This window comes from Pristiophorus japonicus, chromosome 2 (genome assembly GCF_044704955.1).
Source record: "Pristiophorus japonicus isolate sPriJap1 chromosome 2, sPriJap1.hap1, whole genome shotgun sequence".
Classification (NCBI taxonomy): Eukaryota; Metazoa; Chordata; class Chondrichthyes; family Pristiophoridae; genus Pristiophorus; species Pristiophorus japonicus.
In genome coordinates, this window is record NC_091978.1 from 209891843 (window position 1) to 209919519 (window position 27677).

The 27677-nt window shown below is 46.4% G+C and overlaps 1 protein-coding gene across 1 annotated transcript in view; it reads left to right on the plus strand.

Annotated features, from left to right (window-relative positions):
* The window catches only part of LOC139243676 (dihydropteridine reductase-like), a 44756-nt gene extending 20555 nt beyond the window's left edge, over positions 1–24201 (plus strand). Inside the window, exons 6-7 of the mRNA XM_070870823.1 lie at positions 6514–6597; positions 23966–24201. Coding sequence (XP_070726924.1) covers positions 6514–6597; positions 23966–24071 — 190 coding nt within the window. The 3' untranslated portion in view covers positions 24072–24201. The remainder of the gene's footprint in view (positions 1–6513; positions 6598–23965) is intronic.
* The last annotated feature ends 3476 nt before the right edge of the window (positions 24202–27677 follow it).

Genomic DNA, 27677 nt, shown 5'->3' on the forward strand with positions numbered 1-27677 from the left:
GCCCCCTTTTTTAAACAGAGGCGTTACATTAGCTGCTTTCCAATCCGATGGTACCTCCCCAGAGTCCAGAGAATTTTGGTAGATTACAACGAATGCATCTGCTATAACTTCCGCCATCTTTTTTAAAACCCTGGGATGCATTTCATCAGGACCAGAGGACTTGTCTACCTTGAGATCCATTAGCCTGTCCAGCACTACCTCCCTAGTGATAGTGATTGTCTCAAGGTCCTCCCTTCCCACATTCCCATGACCAGCAATTTTTGGCATGGTTTTTCTGTCTTCCACTGTAAAGACTGAAGCAAAATAATTGTTTAAGGTCTCGGCCATTTCCACATTTCCTATTATTAAATCCCCCTTCTCATCTTCTAAGGGACCAACATTTACTTTAGTCACTCTTTTCCGTTTTATATATCGGTAAAAGCTTTTACTATCTGTTTTTACGTTTTGCGCAAGTTTACTTTCGTAATCTATCTTTCCTTCCTTTATTGCTTTCTTAGTCATTCTTTGCTGTCGTTTAAAATTTTCCCAATCTTCTAGTTTCCCACTAACCTTGGCCACCTTATACGTATTGGTTTTCAATTTGATACTCTCCTTTATTTCCTTGGTTATCCACGGCTGGTTATCCCTTCTCTTACCGCCCTTCTTTTTCACTGGAATATATTTTTGTTGAGCACTATGAAAGAGCTCCTTAAAAGTCCTCCACTGTTCCTCAATTGTGCCACCATTTGGTCTGTGTTTCCAGTCTACTTTAGCCAACTCTGCCCTCATCCCACTGTAGTCCCCTTTAAGCGTCCTCACCCTCAATCTGTATTACAAATTCAACCATACTGTGATCACTCATTCCGAGAGGATCTTTTACGCGGAGATCGTATATTATTCCTGTCTCATTACACAGGACCAGATCTAAGATAGCTTGCTCCCTTGTAGGTTCTGTTACATACTGTTCTAAGAAACAATCCCGTATGCATTCTATGTGCAGTATAGAATTTAGTCATGTATAATGTAAGTCACAATTTTATTTAGTAAATAAACTATTTCTCCTATTCAATTTGTTAAGTTGGCAGACTCGATCATTGCTATCAAAAGGGAGTTGGATAAGTAGCTGAAAGAAAAAAAATTGCAGGGCTACGGGGAAAGGGCGGGCGTGTGGGACAAGCAGAGGTGCTCTTGCATAGAGCCAGCACTGGCTTGATGGGCTAAATGGCCTTTGGTGCTGTAACCATTCTATGATTGGCAGCACATTTGGGCCCCGTTTGATGCAATCTAAGAAGTGGGGGAAACTGTTGTGACTCTGGTGTCCAGTTCCAATACTTCCATGGTTATGGTGCTTCCCATCCAAATGCAGCTAACACATGTTCATCATGGCTTCTCTTGCCTCCCTTGTACCATCATCTTCAGGTACCTTCCAAGAATCTGTGTTTAGGCTCTTCCTGTTCCTTATCCATTTATTACCCTTCATTGACACAATCTGCAGACACAGGGTCAGCTTTCACATGTATGCTGATGATATCCAGCTCTACCTCTGCACCACTTTTCTCGACATCTCAGTTGCTTTTGTGCTGTCAAGACTGCTTGTTCCATATCATATCCTGGATGAGTCAAAACTTCCTTTAGCTTATATCAAGAAAGCAGTTTCTTCGGCCCCCACCACAAATTTCACTCCCTTGATGCAGATTCCATTCCCCTCCCCAGCCAGTCTCTTAAGTTGAATCAGACCATTCATAATCTTGGCATCTTTTTAGATCATGAGCTGAGCTTTAAGCGCCATATCCTATCGATCAGCAAGACTGCAACATTGTCTCTTCTCCGCACTTACCTCAGCCTCTCTGTCGCACAATCTTTTGGGAATGATTTTGCCACTTCCGTACTTGACTTCTCCAATGCTCTTGTGTATCGCCTGCCATCTTACACTATCCATAAGCTCCAAGTTGTTTAAATCTCTGCTCCATGTATCTTGACCAACAATAAGTGGCACTTTTCCATCACCTCCATCCTTGTTGTCCTATATTGACTTCCCAATTCCCAACACATTCCCTTCAAAATCCTTGTTCTTGTGTATTAATCCTGCCCTATCTCTGCAATCTCCTACAACCTTGCATCCCAACCCATTCCTCTGGCTCCATCCTTCCTTCCTCCTTCCAGGCAGAAACTTCAGCTGCCTTGGTCCTTTTCTCTGGAACTCCTTCTCTAAATGTCTCCACCTCACTGCTTTCCTCCCTCAACCTATGCAGTAAGCGACTTCTCATTCTCAGTGACTTCAACCTCCATCTCAATTCATCATGCTCGCTCTCCTCTGAGTTCATTGCTCTCCTCCCTTAATCTCTCCCTCCATGTAAATTCCTCAACCCATATTTACAGCCACCCTCTTGACTTTGCAATCTCTTGTGGCCTTGCTATTCCAACTGTGTCAATTAAAGATAAAGCCATCTCTGACCATTTCCTTGTATCCCTCTCAACACACACCCTCCTTCCCCAATCCAAACCTACTTCCTTCTACAACCGCCCCATGAAAAAATTCTCTCCAAACTCTCTTACAACTGCACTTATTAACTTAAAACTGTCCAACATTTGGCCCTCTTTTAACAGACATTTCTGCAGCCACCGATCTGCTCAACCACACCCTCACCACCACCTTTGATGCCCTAGTCCCTGTTAAAAAGATTATTCGTTCCCACACTGGCCGTTCCCCCTGGTACAGCCTTCATCTTCGCTCCCTCAAGTCAAAAGGGTGCAGACTTGAACGGATGTGGCGGACAACTGGTTTAGCCATTCACCGCCAGATCTGGTTTGAACACATAAAACATTATCGGTTCCTACTCTTGTCTCCAAAAATTACTCACTATTTCAGGATCATTCTGGATTGCAAAAATATCCCCCAGCTATTATTCTCTACTGCTAACTGTCGCCTTACACCCCTCTCCCCTGTCTCCACCACACTCCCCTCCAACAACAAGTGTGAGTAGCTCATGGACTTTTTTGTCTCAAAGATTGAGACTGTCGAAATCTCGACCTCCGAAAAAAAATGACTCCGACACTTTCAGCTCCGGCAGAAGTTTCTTTAATTTACTTGCTAGCAAGGGGCAGGTCACACTCAGTCAATGGCTAAGTGAACGCCTCCGAAATGGTACAGTTTCACGAGATATTTATACAGTAAAACCCAAGTTATGGCCTCTCCCTGTGTATTGGCTCTGTCTCGCAGTCAGTGAATACAGATAAAGAGTTAATTACTACATCCTTGTCCTGACATGGTTTCCAGATATTTCCTTTTGTCAGGGTTATTAGTTGGCCAGCCGGCCATTACTCCATGGGAGTGTGGTAATGAGCTATTACCTGTCTTGCATTGTGTCAGGATTGTCCAGTTTCCTAGTCAGTTATCTTTTTGCATCAAATGGATGAGGTCTCTACAAGAGATAATGGCTGGTGGTTTGAATACTTCGAAAAGGGTGGGGTGGCATGGAACTGGTGTCGTATAGACAATAGGAGAGCACCATGGGGGGGGGGGGTTACTTGTCTCAGCATGACTTGTCTCCTAGATGTCTGATGGCCATCAGCCATCTCAAACCAGGTTTAGCTGTTTATGCAAGCCAACTGCTTTTATGCAGAAAGTTCTGGAAGGACCAGGACTCCATTTTGTTATATATATTGCAACGGGCACACAAATACCATGTGGTATCAGCTAAGATAAAAATTACATTTCCACAAGACCATCTGATCAGCTGTCTCTGCGAGTTCCCTTCCTTCCCCTAGCCCACTGGGCCAAACATCATCTGAGGCTCCCACCTGCCCTAGCCCTAAACTCACATCTTTCTAGTTTCTCTTTGATCTCCCCTCTTAATCTCTCCAAGCTCATCTTGTCCATGAGATCCACTTCCTGCTCCCTTGAACCTATTCCCACTAAATTGCTGAACACCCAGCCTCCTTTTTTGGCTCCCATGTTAGCTGACATTGTTAACGGTTCTCTCTCCTCAGGTACTGTTCCCCTCTCCTTCAAATCTGCTGTCATCACCCCTCGCTTCAAAAAATAGCAACCCTTGACCCCACTTTGCTTGCTAGCTATCGCCCCATCTCCAATCTCTCTTTCCTGTCCAAAGTACTTGAACGTGTTGTCGCCTCCCAAATCCGTGACCATCTTTCCATGAATTCAATGTTTAAATCCCTGAAATCTGGTTTATGCCCCTGCCATAGTACCGAAAGGGCTCCCATCAAAGACACAAATGACATCCTCTGAGTGTGACAAAGGTAAATTATCCCTCCTCGTCCTTCTGGACCTGTCTGCAGCCTTTGATACAGTTGACCACTCCATCCTCCTCTAACGCCTCTCCACCATCGTCCAGCTGGGTGGGACTGCACTCGCCTGGTTCCATTCTTATCTATCTAATTGTAGCCAGAAAATCTCCTGCAATGGCTTCTCTTCCCATTCCCGCATCATTACCTCTGGTGTCCCCCAGGATCTGTCCTCGGCCCCCTCTTATTTCTCATCTATATACCGCCCCTTGGCGATATCATCTGAAAACACTGAGTCAGTTTCCACATGTACGTTGATGACACCCAGCTCTACCTCTCCACCACTTCTGTCGACCCCGGCTTGGTATCTAAATTGTCAGATTGCTTGTCCGACATCCAGTACTGACTAAAGCCATTATCTTTAGTCCCCGCCACAAACTGCGTTCCCTAACCTCCGTTCCTTACTCCATCCCTCTCCCTAGCACAACCTGAGGGTAAACAAGACTGTTCGCAACCTAGGTGTCACATTTGACCCTGAAATGAGCTTCTGGCCACATATCCACAACATAATTAAAACCGCCTTTTTCCATCTCCGTAACATTGCCTGCCGCTGCCCCTGCCTCAGCTCTTCTGCTGCTGAAACCCTCATTCATGCCTTTGTTACATCCAGACTTGACTACGCCAACTCACTCCTGGCTGGCCTCCCACATTCTACACTACGTAAACTTGAGGTCATTCAAAACTCAGCAGCCTGTGTCCTAACTCGCACCAAGTCACGATCACCCATCACTCCTGTGCTTTCTGACCTACATTGGCTCCCGGTTCAGCAACGCCTCAATTTCAAAATTCTCATCCTTGTTTATAAATCCCTCTATGGCTTTGCCTCTCCCTATCGCTGTAATCTTTTTGAGCCTCAGAACCCCACGAGATGTCTGCGGTCCTCAAATTCTGGCCTCTTGAACATCCCTCATTATAACTGCTCAACCATCGGTGGCTGTTCCTTCAGCTGTTTGGGCCCTAAGCTCTGGAACTTCTTCCCTAAACCTCTCCGCCTCTCTACCTCTTTCCTGCTTTAAGACGCTCCTTAAAACCTACCTCTTTAACCAAGCTTTTGGTCATCTGCCTTAATTTCTTCTTTTGTGGCTCGGTGTCAAATGTTTTGTCTGTAACACTGCTGTGAAGCACCTTGGGATGTTTTATTCCGTTAAAGGTGTTATATAAATAAAAGTTATTATTCTCTCAACATTTAAAAACTTCCACAAAACCCATCTCTTTGGTATAGTTGCATCTCCTAATCTTTCTTCCTAGCACTATGTCCATTTTCATTCATCATAGGCAGTCCCTCGGAATCGAGGAAGACTTGCTTCCACTCTTAGCATGAGTTCTTAGATGGCTGTATAGTCCAATATGAGAACCACAGTCTCTGTCACAGGTGGGACAGACAGTGGTTGAAGGAAAGGGTGGGTGGGGAGCCTGGTTTGCCGTACGCTCCTTCCGCTGCCTGCGCTTGATTTCTGCATGCTCTCGGCGCTGATACTCGAGGAGCTCAGCGCCCTCCCGAATCCACTTCCTCCACTTAGGGCAGTCTATGGCCAAGGACTCCCAGGTGTCAGTGGGGGTGTCGCACTTTATCAGGAAGGCTTTGAAGGTGTCCTTGTAACATTTCCTCTGCCCACCTTTGGCTCGTTTGCCATGGACGAGTTCCAAGTAGAGCGCTTACTTTGGGAGTCTCGTGTCTGGCAGGCGACCTATGTGGCCTGCCCAGCGGAGCTGATCAAGTGTGGTCAGTGCTTCAATGCTGGGGATGTTTTTCATTACACTTATTTGAAAACACCTTGATTGTTTTCTATGTGAAAGACAAGTTGTTGTTGAGACAAGCACATTTGCTAAATTAATCTTTGCAATATTGTATCTTCCTGAGTAGTTTTACGTATTGTTTGGATCCATGAGGTTTTCAATCTATATCTAGATAGTCTTGTTAGAGAAACTGATTGATTACAATCTGCTTTCATCCTGCTTTCCAAGTGGTGTAAGTGGAGTAGCAAGAATAAAGCAGTTTATAGTATAGGTACTTGATGACGTGCTTATAATTCAGACTAAAACAGCAGTGCAGGGAAAATTGAATTGAATTCATTTTCAATTTGAAATGGGCCAACGGAAGACTGAAAGTGTGAGTTTACTTTTAAATTACCAATTTCTGGGCAATCTGCTGTTATCAGGCCTTCACCATGGCAACATAACATACATATAACACAAAGGGCTTTCAACTCAATTTAATTTATTTTGTAGTGTTACCTTGGATACACCAATGAACAGGAAATCGATGCCAAATGCAGATTTCAGCTCCTGGACACCATTAGAATTTGTTGCTGAGTGAGTATCTAGTTTGATCAATTGTCTGTAATCATTTCACGTCTGTTTGCTACTGTCTGATTTTTGTTTGTGTCCATCCCAATGTCCAGGCTCCAGTTGAAAGGTTTATTTGTCTAGTTTAGCAAGGGCTACATATTGTACAAAATATTATCAAAGACAGCTAACCTTTCTGAAAGACAATTCCCTGTCTTTGATGACTCATTTACAGATGTCGGACTGACTCACGGAAATTAATACTTTTGCATCAGTGACAGCAAGTGGGCAAAAATCAAATAAAGCCGCAAGGTGCTTTAGAAACATAGAAACATAGAAAATAGGTGCAGGAGTAGGCCATTCGGCCCTTTGAGTCTGCACCACCATTCAATATGATCATGGCTGATCATTCAACCTCAGTACCCCTTTCCTGCTTTCTCTCCATACCCCTTGATCCCTTTAGCCGTAAGGGCCATATCTAACTCCCTCATGAATATATCTAATGAACTGGCCTCAACAACTTTCTGCGGTCGAGAATTCCACAGGTTAACAACTCTCTGAGTGAAGAAATTTCTCCTCATCTCGGTCCTAAATGGCTTATCCCTTATCCTTAGACTGTGATCCCTGGTTCTGGACTTCCCCAACATTGGGAACATTCTTCCTGCCTCTAACCTGTCCACTCCCGTCAGAATTTTATGTTTCTATGAGATCCCCTCTCATCCTTCTAAACTCCAGTGAATACAGGCCCAGTAGATCCAGTCTCTCCTCATATGTCAGTCCTGCCATCCTGGGAATCAGTCTCGCGAACCTTCGCTGCACTCCCTCAATAGCAAGAACATCCTTCCTCAGATTAGGAGACCAAAACTTAACACCAAAACTGTTGTACAAGTTGCGATCTTGCTCTTTAAAAACATGTTACATGGTAGAAATCAACATCTTATAGTCACAGTAATATCTTGCAGTGACTATACTCTTTACTTGAAAATGTAATTCGGATATAACTATTAATACTTGGATAAGTTTTTTTTTATAAACTTCCTTTTTTAAATAAAAATAAGGTATTCCTTTCAAATTCTGTAATTTAAAAGTAAATTGCAAATGCAAGGTATCATCCTTCTTCATGTGTGAACCTAAAGAGGGACAGCTGGATGGATATTTGAGCACAGGGGCATCAAAGCCAAGTTTCATCCTATCGACCAGGAGTCACTGATTCTGTTTTTTGCCTTCCTTCGCCCAGAGCACAATTGTAGTGCCCTTACTGCTGCCCGAGCTGAGATCAGTGAACTTAACACAGACCAGGAATGAAATCTAGGACCTTCCTCATTTATTTGGCTCAGTTCCACACTAGACACTGAATTCAGTGCTGACGAGGTGTGGGCGCAGATTCATGGTGTTGATTCAACCCCCACCACCACCACCCTTCATCCTAGCCAGTTCCATAGGTAGGAGAAGCATTTCCCCGCAGGATTATGGCCAAATTCCACATTCACATTCCTTAGTTTTGGCACAGGAATGCTTTGCTAGAAATAGGGAAATATTTCTGCTTAACCACTTGGTTTTTCTCTATATTTATTTAAGTTGATGTTACTTACTATCTCAGGGGTTTTGGCACTGGCTTATTTTAGTCACCTGGTGTCCTGAAATGCATTGTGGGTAGAGGGTGGCATTATCTGTAGTGGAAACAGCAGTGCCTGCAGTCATGTGTATATACAGGTCGCACCTTTTCTGTATTTGAGTTCTTGTACACTGCATGTACGTATAGCTATACAGTGTGCTGAGAGTGAACTGTGCAAATTGAGTGTGTAAGTATTATATTGATTCTCCATTACACTTTCTGGGTGAATTTCCTCTGGACTTTTCCCGCTCCACCACTGTAACTTCGGTGTAACTTCGACAGAAGCCCTGTTTACGAGCAAAGGAGTGGAAGAAGCCCTGAGGAAATTGCTCGCCGTTACTGACACCACAATGCAGCTTTGCCGTGTATCCTACAAAGGGAAGTTCCAGTACATGTATCCCAAATAAAATTCAGTTCCACACTTAAAACAGAGTGTGCTTGACATTAAGTACTGCTCAGTTATTCGGGCTGTATATAAGAACATAAGAACATAAGAAATAGGGACAGGATTAGGCCATATGGCCCCTTGAGCCTGCTCCGCCATTCAATAAGATCATGGCTGATCTGATCATGGACTCGGGTCCACTTCCCGCCCGCTCCCCATAACCCTTTATCCCCTTATCCCCTTATCGTTTAAGAAACTGTCTATTTCTGTCTTAAATTTATTCAATGTCCCAGCTTCCACAGCTCTCTGATGCAGCGAATTCCACAGATTGACAACCCTCAGAGAAGAAATTTCTCCTCATCTTAATTTTAAATGGGCGACCCCTTATTCTAAGATCATGCCCTCTAGTTCTAGTCTCCCTCTTCTCTGCATCCACCTTGTCAGCCCCCTCATAATCTTATACAATTTGATAAGATCACCTCTTTTTTTCTGAATTCCAATGAGTAGAGGCCCAACCTACTCAAACTTTCCTCATGCCAACCCCCTCATCTCCGGAATCAACCAAGTGAACCTTCTCTGAACTGCCTCCAAAGCAAGTATATCCTTTCGTAAATATGGAAATCAAAACTGCACGCAGTATTCCAGGTGTGGCCTCATCAATACCCTGTATAGCTGTAGCAAGACTTCCCTGCTTTTATACTCCATCCCCTTTGCAATAAAGGCCAAAATTCCATTGGCCTTCCTGATCACTTGCTGTACCTGCAGACTAACCTTTTGTGTTTCATGCACAAGTACCCCCAGGTCCCGCTGTACTGCAGCACTTTGCAATCTGTCATGTATGTACTTTTGGGATCACTAGCCACTAGATGACGTCACTGTTGGAGGCCATTGGGCTGCACGCACATGTGTGCAGCCCAAGTATAAAAGGCCAGCCATTTTGTATATATGCACTTCGGGCCGTAATAAAGCAGAGCCAAGGTCATACCTCTTGGAGTTAAACAGTACTCAGTCTAACAGTTATTGCATACACAACATTTGGCGACGAGGCAACAAGAACCTTTGCATGCAAAAATGAGCACAATTGGATTGTTGGAGCGATTTGTGGAAGAAGATTGGGCAGACTTTTTGAGCCAGTTCTTCGTGGCCAACAAAATGGAGGAGATCAGCAACGCAGATCGGCACCGGACGGTATTCCTCATGGTTTGCGGTCCAAAAATTTATGGTCTGATAAAGAATCTACTCCTGCCCGTGAGTCCAACAGAGAAGACGTATGAAGAATTGTGTACACTGGTACAGGACAACCTTAAGCCAGACAAAGGCATCATCATCTCGAGATATAGATTTTACACGCACGCTCGCTCACAGGGCCAGAATGCGGCGGAATTCGTTGCCGACCTGAGACGTCTAGCAGGACCGTGTAAGTTTGCAGCTATGTTGGCAGACATGCTGTGGGACTTCTTTGTAATCGGCATCAACCACGAGGTGATCCCGTGTAAACTACTGGCGGTGGAGACGTTGGACTTGAACAGGGCCATCACGATCGCTCAGTCATGCATGACGACAGATAGAAGTCTAAAGCAGATATCAGTGAAAAAGCGAAACTCAGCAAGTACTGTAAATATGATTGACTCAGCGTTCAGCAGAGCGGCACATGGCAGGGCCTACCTGACTGCGTACGCGAAACTTGTAGCTGTCCAAAATCAGCCAGCGGGAATGCATCCGATTTCTCCGTGTTGGCATTGTAGGGGAAATCACTGGCACCATCAGTGCCGATTTAAGCAATATAATTGCAAAGGTTGTCTGAGAGTGGGGCATCTCCAGCGCAAGTGTCTGCAGATGAGCAAGCGTGCTGCGACACACCACGTGGAGGATGATGGTCAGACTAGGCAATCCGAGATACCAGAGGAGGAAGTGTATGGACTGTACTCATTCCTAACTAAGAGCAAACTGATAATGATCAACATGAAATTTAATGGGGTACCGGTATCGATGGAATTGGACATGAGGGCGAGTAAATCGATAATGAGCCAGATGGCATTCAACAAGCTGTCGGATATTAAGGCTGTGAGGCCCAGGTTGAGTCCAGTCAATGCCAAGTTGTGCACGTGCACCAAAGATCTCTCAACGTTGATTGGCAGTGCCACAATTAAAGTGTCATATGACGGTGCGGTTCACGAGTTACCACTTTGGATTGTCCCAGGTAATGGCCCACGCTGTTCGGCAGGAACTGGCTTGAAAAAATCAGATGCGATTGGAACGACATCAAGGCGTTGTCATTGGAGAAAGAAAGATCTGCCCAAGTACTGAGCAAATTTCCCTCGCTGTTCGAACTAGGCATCGGCAACTTCACGGGAGCCAAGGTGCAGATCCACGTGGACTCGGATACAAGACCCATCCATCAGAAAGCTCGGGCAGTTCCATATATGATGAAGGAGAAGGTCGAAATCGAACTGGACAGACTCCAGCGTGAAGGGATCATATCACCGGTTGAATTTAATGAATGGGCCAGCCCCATTGTTCCTTTGCTGAAAAGTGATGGCACAGTCCGAATCTGTGGAGGCTACAATCAACAGGGTTTCGAACCAGGACCAGTACCCATTACCAAAGGCTGATGACTTGTTTGCAATGCTAGCTGGGGGGAAGTTGTTCACCAAACTGGACTTGGTGTCAGCCTACATGACACAGGAGCTGGCCGAGACATCAAAGAGACTTGCGTGCATTAACACGCATAAATGACTGTTTATTTATCACAGGTGCCCTTTTGGAATTCACTCGGCTGCAGCAATATTTCAGAGGAACATGGAGAGTCTACTGAAGTCCATTCCCACAACCGTCGTGTTCCAAGATGACATCCTGATCACTGATCGTAACTCCGAGGAACATCTGAACAACCTGGAAGAGATTCTACATCGTCTGGACAAATGGGACTCAGACTGAAACGCTAGCACCAGAGGTCGAATTCCTGGGGAGGAAAATTGTGCTGATGGCATCAGGCCCATGGTCGCAAAAACCAAGGCCATCAAGAATGCACCCAAGCCGCAGAATGTGACGGAGCTGCGTTCGTTCCTGGGTCTACTCAACTACTTCGGTAACTTCCGACCTAAATTGAGCACCTTATTAGAACCACTGCACATGCTGCTGAGAAAAGGCAACAACTGGGTGTGGGGTGCGTCTCAAGATAGAGCTATTGAGAAAGCCACTAATCTGCTTTGCTCCAACAAGCTGCTGGTACATTATGACCCATGTAAATGTTTAGTATTGGCCTGTGATGCTTCGTCATATGGAATTGGTTGTTTACTCCAAGAAGCTAATGAGTCAGGTAAACTTAAACCAGTCACGTATGCTTCAAAATGTGGAAAGAGCCTACGGCATGGCAGAGAAAGAAGCACTCGCCTATGTGTATGAGGTTAAAAAGATGCATCAGTACCTGTTTGGTCTTCGGTTTGAACTGGAGACAGATCACAAGCCGCTCATGACACTGTTCTCTGAAAACAAAGCTATCAATACCAATGCTTCATCCCGCATTCAGAGGTGGGCGCTGACATTATCTGCTTATGATTGTCATTTGCCATAAACCTGGCACCGAGAATTGTGCTGATGCTTTTAGCCGTCTGCCGTTGCTCACACCGGAGGTGGAAACGCCACAACCGGCAGACCTATTGTTAGTTATCGATGCTTTTGAGAGTGAAGGAACCCCTGTCACGGCTCAACAAGTTAAGACCTGGACCAGCCAGGACCCGAATTTATCGGTGGTGAAGAGTTGCATCCTCAAAGGTAATTGGTCTGCCAGACCCAAGCAAATGTGCGAGGAGACCAAACCTTACATTTGTCGCAAAGACAAACTGTCTATTCAGTCACATTGTATACTGTGGGGCAATCGTGTTATTATGCCCAAGAAAGGGAGAGAGAAATTTGTACATGAACTACATAGCACACATCCCGGCATTGTAATGATGAAAGCCATCGCCAGGTCTCATGTATGATGGCCTGGAATTGACTCTGAGCTGGAATCATGTGTGCATCAGTGCAACACTTGCATGCAGCTCAGCAAAGCACCAGTAGAATCACCGCTGAGTCTGTGGTCATGGCCGTCCAAACCATGGTCCAGGATCCACATAGACTTTGCAGGTCCCTTCCTGGGGAAGATGTTTTTAGTTGTGGTGGATGCATATTCGAAGTGGATAGAGTGTATAATCATGTCATCCAGCACATCCACAGCTACCTCATCATCATAGGCAGTCCCTCGAAGTGAGGATGACTTGCTTCCACGCCAAAAAGGAATGAGTTCACAGGTGTTTCAATGAAGGACCTAATATTCCAGATCCCGAACTACATCTTGGAGGGTGGAAGATGCCTGTGTTTGGATTTTTTTAATGTGTGGTGGCCATTGCACACCAGCCACCACATGGGCTTGACAGAGCTAGGTCTTGGTCTAGTGGCAAGGATTAACCAAGACAACTGGAGACCAGCTCTGCTGCACGGACCTAGTGCACACACACATCACAGTGTGGGCTGGTCCGTGCTGCCCCTGGGCCCTCGCCTCCTCTGGGCCCCAGACTCTCGTCTCTCCTGGTCACTTCCATCTACAAACTCTTGCCGCACCTTCACCCCTCCTGCTGTGACTGCCTGCACTGCAATCAGCGACCTGACTTCGCAGCCATCGCCCTCCTGCAGTGGTATGTTGCCACACGCTGCTCCCTCTGATGGCCCTGGCCTGCTGATGGTCTTGCAGGCCGGGACCGGGCCGATTTCTGGGTCGTGCTGCCGCACGCTGCTCCCTCTAATGCAGCCTTTCAATCACAGTAAGTGATTACCATTGAGAAGCTCAGTGTCATGTTCGTGACACATGGTCTGCCTGACATCGTTGTTAGCAACAACGGATAGTGCTTCACCAGTCAGGTGTTTCAAGAGTTCATGAAACTCAATGGTATCAAACATGTAAAGTCAGCACCGTTCAAACCTGCATCCAATGGGCAAGCAGAACGTGCTGTCCAAATCATAAAGCAGAATATGAAGCGAGTAACCCAAGGGTCACTGTAGACCTGCTTGTCATGCATACTGCTGAGTTACAGGACAAGACCACACATGGTTACTGGGGTCTCGCCTGCTGAACTAATAATGAAGCGCGGTCTTAAGACCAAGCTATCTCTTGTACACCCTGACTTGAATAATCATGTTGAATATAGAAGACAAAGTCAGCAAGGGTATCACAATCGCGCAGCTGTGCCACGCGATATTTCTGGAAATGATCCTGTATATATGATATGAATTATGGTCAGGGTCCCAAGTGGATCACTGGTACTGTCATTATTATGTCCTTACTATTCAGTACAAATGCACACGAGGCCCATACTTGAGAGAAGGTCACTCTGTGACCAGTAACCTTTATTTGCCAGCACTGAAATGAAGAAGGTGGGTGGAGCTTCCCCTTTTATACCTGAAAGTCCAGGTTAGGAATGTCTCCCACAAGTTCACCAACTAGTGGTCAGTGTTCTCACGGTGTACAACTTAGGTCAGTTTATACATGGGTTATAATGACAGTTGAATACATGACATCACTTCCCCCCCAAAGTCTTATTGGTATCACAAGTTAAGTCTCTCTGTTGGTTTACGCTCCCTTGTAGAGCGCCTGAATTGGGGCTCCGGTTGTTGGGCGCTGGCCTGAGTGTTTGCTGTTTGCGGTGCCTCAGGCCTGTCCGGACTGCCCACAGTGACTGGGCTCTCCTCCACTTGGTTCCGGTGTTCGGTCACCTGTGGTGGAGTGAACTCTACATCGTGTTCTTCCTCTGCTTCTATGGGGTTGTTGAACCTCCTTTTAGTTTGATCCATGTGTTTGAGGCAGATTTATCCATTGGTAAGTTTAACTACCAGAATCCTATTCCCCTCTTTAGCAATCACAGTGCCTGTGAGCCATTTGGGCCCTGCAGTGTAGTTGAGGACAAAGACAGGGGCATTGACATCAATACATCGCGCCCTCGCATTCCTGTCATGGTAGTCACATTGTGACGGGCGCCTGCTCTCAACAATTTCTTTCATGGTGGGGTATATAAGGTTTTGAGCGCCCTTTTCATTAGCAGCTCTGCGGGTGGAACCCCTGTGAACGAGTGCGGTCGGGATCTATTGGCCAACAGGAGGCGTGATAAGTGGCTTTGTAGGGCACCCCCTTGGATTCTGAGCATCCCCTGTTTGATTATCTGCACTGCTCGTTCCGCCTGGCCGTTTGAGGCCGGCTTGAACGGTGCCGTTCTGACATGGTTGATACCATTTCCTGCCATGAAGTCCTGGAATTGAATGCTTGTAAAGCACGGGCCATTGTTGCTGACCAAGACATCCGGTAGACTATGGGCGGTGAACATTGCCCGCAGACTTTCTACCGTGGCAGAGGATGTGCTTGAATTGAGAATGTTACACTCGATCCATTTGGAGTAGGCATCTACTATAACCAAAAACATTTTTCCCATGAAAGGACCTGCCTAGTCCACATGGATGCGTGACCATGGCTTGGCGGGCCAGGACCAGGGGCTAAGGGGGGCTTCTTTGGGTGCATTGTCCAGCTGGGCACACGTGTTCCACCTGCGAACACAAAGTTCCAGGTCTGCATCTATCCCTGGCCACCAAACATCTGACCTGGCAATTGCCTTCATCATGACAATGTCCGGGTGCTCATTGTGGAGTTCTGTGATAAACACCTCTCTGCCCATCTGGGGCATGACTACTCGGTTTCCCCATAGTAGGCAATCGGCCTGAATCGAGAGTTCATCCTTGCGCCTATGAAATGGTTTAAATTCCTCAGGGCGTGCCCCGTTCGTGGCTGTCCAATCCCCATTCAGGACACATTTCTTGACTAAAGACAGTAGCGGGTCTCTCTTTGTCTGGACTTTGATCTGACGGGCTGTCACGGGTGAGCCTTCGCTTTCGAAAGCTTCAACAGCCATGGCGATCTCAGTATCATGCTCGGTTGTCCCCTCGGCGGTGGCTAGTGGGAGCCTGCTGAGTGCATTGGCACAGTTTTCAGTGCTCGGTCTGTGCCGAATTGTGTAGTCATAGGCAGCTAACGTGAGTGCGCACCTGTGTATGCGGGCCGACGCATTTGCATTTATGGCCTTGTTGTCAGCCAAAAGGGACATTGGGGGTTTGTGATCTGTCTCCAGCTCAAATTTCATGCCAAACAGGTACTGATGCAATTTTTTTAACTGCATATACACATGCAAGCGCTTCCTTTTCTACCATCCCGTAGCCCCTTTCTGCCTGGGACAGACTTCTGGAGGCATAAGCCACCGGCTGTAACTGACCGTTGGCATTAATATGCTGCACCACACACCCAACCCCATAGGACGACGTTAAAACAAGTTTCTTACATGGGTCATATAGCGTTAACAGATTGTTGGAGTATAACAAATTGCGTGCTCTGCCAAAAGCCCTTTCCTGGCTTTTCCCCCCAGACCCATTTGCGACCTTTGCGTAGGAGCACGTGTAGCGGCTCTAACAGCGTGCTCAATTTGGGAAGAAAGTTACCAAAATATTTCAGGAGCTGCAGGAACGAACGCAGCTCCATCGTGTTACGGGATCTGGGTGCTCTCTGGATCGCTTCCGTTTTGGACGCAGTAGGTCTGATCCCATCTACTGCTACCCTCATCCCCAGGAATTCTACCTCTGCAGCTAGGAAGACGCACATTGCCTTTTTCAGTCGCAGCCCTACCCGGTCCAGTCTGCGTAGCACCTCCTCCAGGTTGTGGAGGTGCTCTTCAGTATCGCAACCCTTGATGAGGATGTCGTCTTGAAAAACCACCGTCCTTGGAATCGACTTGAGGAGGCTGTCCATGTTTTGTTGGACGATCGCGGCGGCCGAGCGAATCCCGAAAAGACATCTGTTGTACTCAAACAACCCCTTGTGTGTCGTGATGGTGGTCAGCTTCTCGACTCACTCGCCAGCTCCTGGGTCATGTAAGCTGAGCTCAGGTCCAATTTTGAAAAAGTTTTGCCACCGGATAGCATCGCAAAGAGGTTCTCCGCTCTCGGTAGCATGTACTGGTCTTGGAGTGACACCCGATTGATGATGGCCTTGTAATCACCACATATCCTGACCAATCCATCCGCCTTGAGCACCGGCCCAATCGAGCTCGCCCAGTCACTAAATTCGACTGGCGAGATGATGCCTTCCCTCAGCAGGTGGTCCAATTCACCTTCTATCTTTTCCTGCATCACGTACGGCACCGCTCTGGCCTTGTGGTGTACTGGCCTGGCGTCCGGGTTTATGTGAATCACTACCTTGGTCCCCATGAAAGTGCCAATGCCGGGTTGAAATAGTGAGTCAAATTTGTCCAGGACCTGTGAGCATGATATTCGCTCCACAGAAGAAATTGCATTGACATCGCCCCATTTCCAGTTCATGACAGCAAGCCAACTCCTCCCCAGTAGTTCGGGACCATCCCCCAGGACAATCCAGAGTGGCAACCTGTTCTCCGAATCTTTGTAGGTCATGACTACCGTGGCGCTGTCTAGCACCGGAATGATCTCCTTTGTATATGTCCGTAGCTGTGCGTCAATCGGCACTAATTGGACGCCCACAACTTTTTGACCTGTTTGATACTCATCAGGGACTGGCTGGCCCCCGTGTCTAGCTCCATTGATACTGGGATGCCATTGAGGAGCACTTTCATCATTATCGGTGGCGTCCTGGTGTATGAACTGTATCTGTGCTCCACATGAACTCGCTGAACTTCAGCTTCCAGCAATTTTCCCCCAGTGTCCATTTCGCCTCGTAGGGCTTACATCGGGCCCGTCCTCCTTGTCCATCAACCTGGCTGCAGGCTTCCTGCACATACGTGCCAAGTGACCGCTGACGTTGCAGTTTCTGCAGGTATATTGCTGATACCTGCAAGCTCTGGCTGTATGTTTGCCTCCACACCTCCAACATGAGTCGTTATTGGAAACAAAAGGTCCATTACCAGTTGATCGTCTCTGACTGTCTCTGTAACTGTCCTTAAGCGCACCATTGACAGGTGTTGATGGCCCCATTACTGGCCGTATTTTCCATTGCGATGGCATGAATCGCCGTTCAGCTAGCCATTGTCTCTGCTGAATTCCTCCTTTGGGTTCAACTACATGCTCGGGCATGTCCGATTATCCCTGTCTGCCTGGAGAACTGTGTGCCGCATTAACAATGTTGACTCCCTTTGCTGCATTTAAACCAAGATTTTTGTCAAACATCATTCTGGTCTCTTCCTCCCCTGAGATAAATGTCTGGACCATCTAAGCCGCCGTTTTCAGGGTCAAGTCTTTGGTCTCAATCAGTTTCCTGAAAACCCCAGCGTGCCCGATGCTCTCAATAAAAAGGTCTCGCAGCATCTCCGCTCTGCATGCATCTGGGAACTTACATAGGCTCGCCAGTCGCTGGAGGTCTGCCACGAAGTCTGGAACGCTTTGCCCTTCTCGCCGCCGGTGCGTGTAAAACCAGTGTCTCGCCATGTGCATGCTGCTCGCCGGTTTGAAGTGTTCCCCGATCAACTTACTGAGCTCTTCAAAAGTCTTGTCCGCTGGCTTCTCTGGCGCTAGAAGGTCCTTCATCTGGGAGTACGTCCTGGACCCACAAACCGTCAGGAGATGAGCCTTGCATTTGTCGGCCGAATCCTGTCCCAGCCATTCCTTCGTGCCGAAACGGCGCTGTAGTCTCTCAATAAAATTGTCCCAATCATCACCAACACAGTACCTCTCGTCTGTGCTGCTAGTGGCCATGCTCGCGTGGTTAAATCCCAGTTTCTTGTTGCCAATAATATGTCCTTACTATACAGTACAAATGCACATGAGACCCATACTTGAAAGAAGGTCACTCTGTGACCAGTAACCTTTATTTGCCAGCACTGAAGTGAAGAAGGTGGGTGCAGCTTCCCCTTTTATACCTGAAAGTCCACGTTAGGAGTGTCTCCCACAAGTTCACCACCTAGTGGTCAGTGTCAGTTTATACATGGGTTATAATGACAGTAGAATACATGACAGTCATGGCCAAGGACGGCAACAGAGTACGTATTGTCAAGCTCAAAAATGGGCAAACATGCAGGAAACATATGGATCAGACAAAGCTGTGGCACAGAGGCGAACCGGAACAGATGGAGGAAGAGACAATCGATGACCAACCAACCTACCCTCAGTCATCAGAGGACTCAGTGGTCATCAGTGATTCGGGACTTTTAATTACTGACATGTTCAATGAAAACTGACTTTAAATCTCTGACATGGCCATTGCCACTCCCACCAGGTTAGCCACCTAGTCACAACAGACTCCGAAAACTCATCCAAAGCTGGAGTTGAACTGAGACGGTCCACCCGAGAACGTTAAAGACCGGACCATCTCAATTTGCAAAAGATTACGTTAATATCTCAGAGGAGGGTATTGATGGTGTCACTGTTGGAGGCCATTGGGCTGCACCCAAGTATAAAAAGCCAGCCATTTTGTATATATACACTTTAGGCCGTAATAAAGCAGAGCCAAGGTCATACCTCTTAGAGTTAAACGGTCCTCAATCTAACAGTTATTGCATGCACAATACAATCTTTCTCCATTTAAATAATAACTTGCTCTTTGATTTTTTCTGCCAAAGTGCATGACCTCTCACTTTCCAACGTTATATTCCATCTGTCAATTTTTTGCCCACTCACTTAGCCTGTCCATGTCCTTTTGCAGATTTTTTTGTGTCTTCCTCACACATTGCTTTTCCTCTCATCTTTGTATCATCAGCAAAATTGGCTATGTTACACTCAATCCCTTCTTCCAAGTCATTAATATAGATTGTAAGTAGTTGGGGGTCCCAGCACTGATCCCTGCGACACCCTACTAGTTACTGGTTGCCAACCAGAGAATGAACCATTTATCCCGACTCTCTGTTTTCTGTTAGTTAGCCAATCCTCTATCCATGTTAATATATTACCCCCAACCCCGTGAACTTTTATCTTGTGCAGTAACTTTTTATGTGGCACCTTGTCAAATGCCTTCTGGAAGTCCAAATACACCACATCCACAGGTTCCCCTTTATCCACCCTGTTCGTTACATCCTCAAAGAATTCCAGCAAATTTGTCAAACATGACTTCCCCTTCATAATTCCATGCTGACTCTGCCTGACTGAATTTTCTTTTTCCAAATGTCCTGCTACTACTTCTTTAATAACGGACTCTAATATTTTCCCAACCACAGATGTTAGGCTAACTGATCTGTAGTTTCCTGCTTTTTGTCTGCCTCCTTTTTTAAATAGGGGCGTTACATTTGCAGTTTTCCAATCAGCTGGGACCTCCCCAGAATCCAGGGAATTTTGGTAAATTGCAACCAATGCATCCACAATCCCTGACGCTACTTCTCTTAAGACCCTAGGATGCAAGCCATCAGGTCCAGGGGATTTATCTGCCTTTAGCCCCATTATCTTACTGAGTACCACCTCCTTAGTGATTGTGATAGAAACATAGAAACATAGAAAATAAGTGCAGAAATAGTATATTCAGCCCTTTGAGCCTGCACCACCATTCAATAAGATCATGGCTGATCATTCACCTCAGTACCCATTTCTTGCTTTCTCTCCATACCCCTTGATCCCTTTAGCCATAAGGGCCACATCTAACTCCCTTTTGAATATATCCAATGAACTGGCATCAACAACTCTCTGTGGTAGGGAATTCGACAGGTTAACAACTCTCTGAGTGAAGAAGTTTCTCCTCATCTCAGTCCTAAATGGCTTACCTCTTATCCTTAAACTATGTCCCCTGGTTCTGGACTTCCCCAACATCAGGAACATTCTTCCAGCATCTAAGCTGTCCAGTCCCATCAGATGTATCTATGTTTCTATGAGATCCCCTCTCATCCTTCTAAACTCCAGTGAATACAGGCCCAGTCGATCCAGTCTCTCCTGATATGTCTGTCCTGCCATCCCGGGAATCAGTCTGGTGAACCTTCGCTGCACTCCCTCAATAGCAAGAATGTCCTTCCTCAGATTAGGAGACCAAAACTGAACACAATGTTCCACGTGAGGCCTCACCTGTACAACTGCAGTAAGACCTCCCTGCTCCTATACTCAAATCCCTTAGCTATGAAGGCCAACATACCATTTGCCGCCTTCACCGCCTGCTGTACCTGCATGCCAACTTTCAATGACTGTTGTACCATGACACCCAGGTCTCGTTGCACCTCCCGTTTTCCTAATCTGCCGCCATTCAGATAATATTCTGCCTTCGTGTTTTTGCCACCAAAGTGGATAACCTCACATTTATCCACATTATACAGCATCTGCCATGCACTTGCCCACTCACCTAACCTGTCCAAGTCACCCTGCAGCCTCTTGGTGTCCTCCTCACAGCTCACACCGCCACCCAGCTTAGTGTCATCTGCAAACTTGGCGATATTACACTCAATTACTTTATCTAAATCATTAATGTATATTGTAAATAGCTGGGGTCCCATCACTGAGTCCTGCGGCACCCCACTAGTCACTGCCTGCCATTCTGGAGCGATGAGAGGAAGCTTGCCGGGAACATAAAAACTGACTGCAAAAGCTTCTATAGATATGTGAAGAGAAAAAGATTAGTGAAGACAAACGTAGGTCCCTGGAAGTCAGATTCAGGTGAATTTATAATGGGGAACAAAGAAATGCCAGACCTGTTGAACAAATACGTTGGTTCTGTCATCACGAAGGAAGACACAAGTAACCTTCCGGAAATACTAGGAGACCGAGGGTCAAGTGAGAAGGAGGAACTAAAGGAAATCCTTATTAGGCAGGAAGTTGTGATCGGGAAATTGATGGGATTGAAGGCCGATAAATCCTTGGGGCCTGATAGTCTGCATCCCAGAGTACTTAAGGAAGTGGCCCTAAAAATAGTGGATGCATTGGTGATCATTTTCCATTTCATTTTCATTTCATTTTCCAACAGTCTATCGACTCGAGATCAGTTCCTATGGACTGGAGGGTAGCTAATGTAACACCACTTTTTTAAAAAGGAGGGAGAGCAAATGGGTAATTATAGACCGGTTAATCTCACATCAGTAATGGGGAAAATGTTGGAATCAATTATTAAAAATGAAATAGCAGCGCATTTGGAAAGTTGTGACAGGATCGGTCCAAGTCAGCATGGATTTATGAAAGGGAAATCATGCTTGACAAATCTTCTGGAATTTTTTGAGGATGTAACTAGTAGAGTGGACAATGGAGAACCAGTGGATGTGGTGTATTTGGACTTTCAAAAGGCTGTTGACAAGGTCCCACACAAGAGATTGGTGTGCAAAATTAAAGCACATGATATTGGGGGTAATGTACTGACGTAGATAGAGAACTGGTTGGCAGACAGGAAGCAGAGAGTCGGGATAAATGGGTCCTTTTCAGAATGGCAGGCAGTGCCTAGTGAGGTGCCGCAGGGTTCAGTGCTGGGACCCCAGTTATTTGCAATATACATTAATGATATAGATGAAGGAATTGAGTGTAATATCTCCAAGTTTGCAGATGACACTAAGCTGGGTGGCGGTGTGAGCTGTGAGGAGGATGCTCAAAGGCTGCAGGGTGACTCGGACAGGTTAGCTGAGTGGGCAAATGCATGGCAGATGCAGTATAATGTGGATAAATGTGATGTTATCCACTTAGGTGGCAAAAACACAAAGGCAGAATATTATCTGAATGGCGGCAGAATAGAAAAAGGGGAAGTGCAAGGAGACCTGGATGTTATGGTTCATCAGTCATTGAAAGTTGGCACGCAGGTACAGCAGGCAGTGAAGAAGGCAGAACCAAAGTATTTCTTTGTTCCCCATTATAAATTCACCTGAATCTGACTGCAAGGGACCTATGTTTGTCTTCACTAATCTTTTTCTCTTCACACAAGAAGCTTTTGCAGTCGATTTTTATGTTCCCAGCAAGCTTCCTCTCATACTCTATTTTCCCCCACCTAATTAAACCCTTTGTCCTCCTCTGCTGAATTCTAAATTTCTCCCCGGCCTCAGATTTGCTGCTTTTTCTGGCCAATTTATATGCCTCTTCCTTGGATTTAACACTATCCTTAATTTCCCTTGTTAGCCACGGTTGAGCCACCTTCTCCATTTTATTTTTACTCCAGACAGGGATGTACAATTGTTGAAGTTCATCCATGTGATCTTTAAATGTTTGCCATTGCCTATCCGCCGTCAACCCTTTAAGTATCATTCACCAGTCTATTCTAGATAATTCACGTCTCATACCATCGAAGTTACCTTTCCTTAAGTTCAGGACCCTAGTCTCTGAATTAACTGTGTCACTTTCTATCTTAATAAAGAATTCTACCATATTATGGTCACTCTTCCCCAAGGGGCCTCACACAACAAGATTGCTAATTAGTCCTTTCTCATTACACATCACCTAGCCTAGGATGGCCAGCTCTCTAGTTGGTTCCTCGACATATTGGTCTAGAAAACCATCCCTAATACACTCCAGGACATCCTCCTCCACCGTATTGCTACCAGTTTGGTTAGCCCAATCTATATGTAGATTAAAGTCGCCCATCATAACTGCTGTGATTGTGTTAAGTTCCTCCCGCCCCCCCCCCCCCCCCCGCCCCATATAGCCCCTCGACAATCCACTGTTGGAATATTGTTGTAAAGTCCGATGCAAAATATTTGTTAAGAGTTTCTGCTTATCCTGCCCTTGTACTTGACATTGGTATTTGCTTTAGAGCAGAATGAGCTAGCAGTGCTGAGTTACATTGTGGGCTCCACAAGAGTTTTCACCATTACAAAGCAGAGCTCTGTGCAAATATAGAGATAATTTTTTTAAATTTATTTAGCACCTCATCAGATTCATAGTATGCCCCGAAGCACTTTACAACCAGTGGATTACTCTTGATGTGCAATCACTGATATGCAGGCAGACTTGGCAGCTAGTTTGTATACAGCAATAAAAACAGAAAATGCTGGAAATACTCAGCAGGTCAGGCAGCATTTGAGGAGAGAGAAAGAGAGTTAATGTTTCAGGTTGATGACCCTTCATCAGAACTGTAAAAAGTTAGAGATGTAGCAGATTTTTAAACCAGTTTAGGGGCAGGGAAAGGGGGAGGGGAAACCTTCCCTTTTGTTCTTTCCTCCCCTCCCCCCAGTTGAGGCTGGGACTACCAACTCTTCTGAGTTCGGGATTCAATTCAGTAGCCCTGGGTCAACCTCAAATGTCCCTGATTCATTGAATTAACATTTTATGGATCAATTTTGGGATAGATCTCTCACTGCAATGCAATAGTACTCTCGGAAGAAAAGTTGAAGGTAAGGTGCAGTAGTCAGGTTTGTTTTAACACTCACCAAAATTAATTTTGAAGCTTGGCAAATCTGCACAGCTCCCTTTTTCATGTTTTAAGAAACTATTCGATTCTGTTTTACATAATGATGATTTTTGTATCTCTTTTCCAGAACCTTGTTTAACTGGACCAATAAAGCAAACAGACCTACCTCCGGAAGTCTCATTCAGCTTATTACGACTGGAAGCAAAACTGAACTGATTCCTGCTCAACTTTAAAATGGAAGTACTATTATAACAGCACCAACATGCAGATCACAGTTTAGTTTTTTTGTGAAGTGCCATTTAGCATGTCTAGTAGGTGTTGATTGATACTGTTATCTCTCAAATAAAGCAATGTGACTGAGTACTATAGCCTTGAGTAAGTATGACCTTAGTCTCTTTATTCTGACTTTTGAGTGCTGGCACAGCATGGGAGGCCTGCTTTTATGCAGTGCTCCCAAGGGATGCTGGGATCCCTTGGGACTCCCAACAGGTGCACCCTCTGGTGGCGGTAGAATGCTGGTTACATGGTGTTGCATACATAACATCACTCCCCCCACCCCCCTGCCCCCAAAGTCAATACACTTATTTACACGGTGAGACGATCCCTAGACGATCGTCTCAGTACAAATACAGGTGTAAGTGAGTTGGTTGGGCCTTCGCTGGGCAGCTGAACTTGCTGGGCTGCTGGAGATGATGAGTTTAGCTTTGTGATCAGCCGTGATGTCGGTTGCCACTTGTGTGTGTATCAGAGGGTCGAAGTTGGTGGTGTTGGTCGTGGCTGTCTGTGAATTGCAGTTTGGTTTGGTCCAAATGCTTTCTGCAAGTTAGTCCATTTGCAAGTTTGACCTCAAACACCCTCCTCCCTTCTTTGGCTACGACAGTGCCAGCAAGCCATTTGGGACCATGTCCATAGTTGAGTACAAATACAGGGTCATTGACTTCAATATCGCGTGACAAATTTGCGTGATCATGGTACATAGTTTGTTGATGCCGCCTGCCCGCGACATGATCATGGAGATCAGGGTGGACTAGAGAGAGCCTTGTTTCGAGCGTTCGGCAGGGGGAACCCCGGTGAGCGAGTGGGGACTTGTGCGTTAGCTGAGGAGGACTTGGGACAGGCGGGTCTGCAGGGAACCTTCCAACACGCATTTCAAGCTTTGTTTGATGGTTTGGACTGCCTGTTCTGGCCGTTAGGTGCGGGCTTGAACGGGGCAGATGTGATGTACTTGATCCCATTGTGGGTCACAAATTCCTTGAATTCAGCATTGATGAAGCACGGCCCATTGTTGCTGACAAGGACATCAGGCAGACCGTGTGTGGCAAACATGGCTCGTAGGTTTTCGATGGTGTCAGTGGATATGCTTACAGACATCATTGCACACTCAATCCATTTTGAATAAGCATCCACAACAACCAAAAACATTTTGCCTAGAAACGGGCCAGCAAAGTCAACGTGGATTGTAGACCACGGTTTGGAGGGCCATGACCACAAACTTAGCGGTGCCTCCCTGGGTGCATTGCTCAGTTGAGAGCAAGTGTTGCATTGGCACACGCAAGACTCCAAATCTGAGTCGATGCCAGGCCACCACACATGGGATCTGGCTATAGCTTTCATCATTACTATGCCTAGGTGGGTACTGTGTAGGTCGCCTATGAACGTTTCCCTGCCTTTCTTAGGCAAAAGCACGTGATTACCCCACAAAAGACAGTCCGCCTGTATGGACATTTCGTCTTTGCGCCACTGGAACGGCTTGATCTCTTCATGCATCTCCGCTGGGACGCTGGACCAGCTCCCATGGAGGACACAATTTTTTACAAGGGACAGTAAAGGATCCTGGTTGGTCCAGGTCCTGATTTGGCGGGCCGTAACGGGTGACTTTGTTTTCAAATGCATCCATCACCAAGAGCAAATCTGCAGGCTGTGCCATTTCCACCCCGGTGGTGGCCAATGGTAGCTGACTGAGAGCGTCAGCGGTGTTCTCTGTGTCTGGCCTGTGGCGAATTACATAGTTATATGCAGACAGCGTGAGCACCCATCTTTGGATGCGAACAGAGGCATTGGTATTAATACCTTAGGTCTCTGAGAATAGCGATATGAGCGGCTTATGGTCAGTTTTTAACTCGAACTTAAGCCCAAACAGATACTGGTGCATTTTTTTAATCCCATAAACACATGCCAGAGCTTTTTTAATCATGCTATCGGCCCTTTCGGTCTTGGACAAATTCCTGGATGCATAAGCGACCGGTTGGATTGTTCCCGATTCGTTTGCTTGTTGTAACACACACCCAACCCCGTACGAAGACGCATCGCAAGCTAGCACTAAACGTTTACATGGGTGATACAGAACAAGCAGTTTGTTGGAACATAACAGATTTCTGCTTTCTCAAAAGCAGTCTCTTGTGATTTCCCCCATACCCAATCATCTCCCTTGCATAGCAACATGTGTAGAGGTTCCGGGTAGGAAATTACCAAAATAATTGAGAAGTCCCAGGAATGACCGCAGCTCCGTCACGTTCTGTGGTCTCGGCGCGTTCTTGATGACCTCCATCTTGGCGTCGGTGGGTCTGATGCCGTCTGCCGCGATTCTTCTCCCTAAGAACCCAACCTCTGGTGCCAGGAAAATACACTTTGAGCATTTCAACCTGAGTCCCACACGATCTAGTTGACTTAGAACCTCTTCCAGGTTCTGCAAGTGTTCGATGGTGTCCCGACCTGTGATCAATATGTCGTCCTGGAAAACCACGGTGTGCGGAACTGACTTTAACAGACTCTTCATGTTCCTTTGACAAATAGCCGCGGCCGATCGAATCCCAAACGGGCATCTATTATAGATGAACAGACCGTTGTGCGTGTTGATGCAGGTGAGACCTTTCGAAGATTCTGCCAGCTCCTGCGTCATGTAGGCTGAGGTCAGGTCCAACTTGGTGAACGTCTTCCCTCCTGCCAGCATCGCAAATAGATCATCTGCCTTAGATAGCGGGTACTGGTCCACCAGCGCAAAACGGTTAATCGTTACTTTATAGTCCCCACAAATTCTGACCGTGCCATCGCCCTTGAGAACCGGAACAATTGGACTGGCCGACTCGTTGAACTCCACCGGCACGATGATGCCCTCTCATTGCAGGCTGTCCAGCTCAATCTCCACTTTCTCTCGCATCATGTATGACACCGCACGTGCCTTGTGGTGGATGGGTCGTGTACCGGGAACCAAGTGGATCTGCACCTTCGTCCCAGAGAAATTTCCGATGCCTGGCTCAAACGACGATGGAAACTTGCTCAGAACCTGGGCACATGACGCATCGTCGACGGACGAAAGCGCTTGGATGTCGTCCTAGTTCCCGCGGATTTTTCCCAGCTAGCTTCTGCTGAACAGTGTGGGGCCATCTGGTACAATCCATAGTGGTAGTTCGTGCACCGTTCCATCATAGGAGACTTACTGCTGCACTGCCAATTACAGGGATCAGCTCTTTAGTGTAAGTTCTCAGCTTGATATGAATAGGGCTCAGCTTGGGCCTTTGTGCCTTGTTGCACCACAGCCTGTCGAAGGCCTTTTTTGCTCATGATAGACTGAATCGCACCCGTGTCCAATTCCATGGATACTGGAATTCCGTTCAGTTCAACTTTTAACATGATCGGTGGACATTTCATGGTGAAGGTGTGTACCCCGTACACTTCTGCCTCCTCAGTTTGAGTCTCTAATTCAGTTTGATCCGCCATGGATCGGTCTTCCTCTGCAACGTGGTGGTTTGCAGGGTATGCAACTCGTCTGCACATTCGCTGGAGGTGTCCCATTGTTCCACAGCCTTTGCACGCATAGTGTTTGAAGCGGCATTGATGGG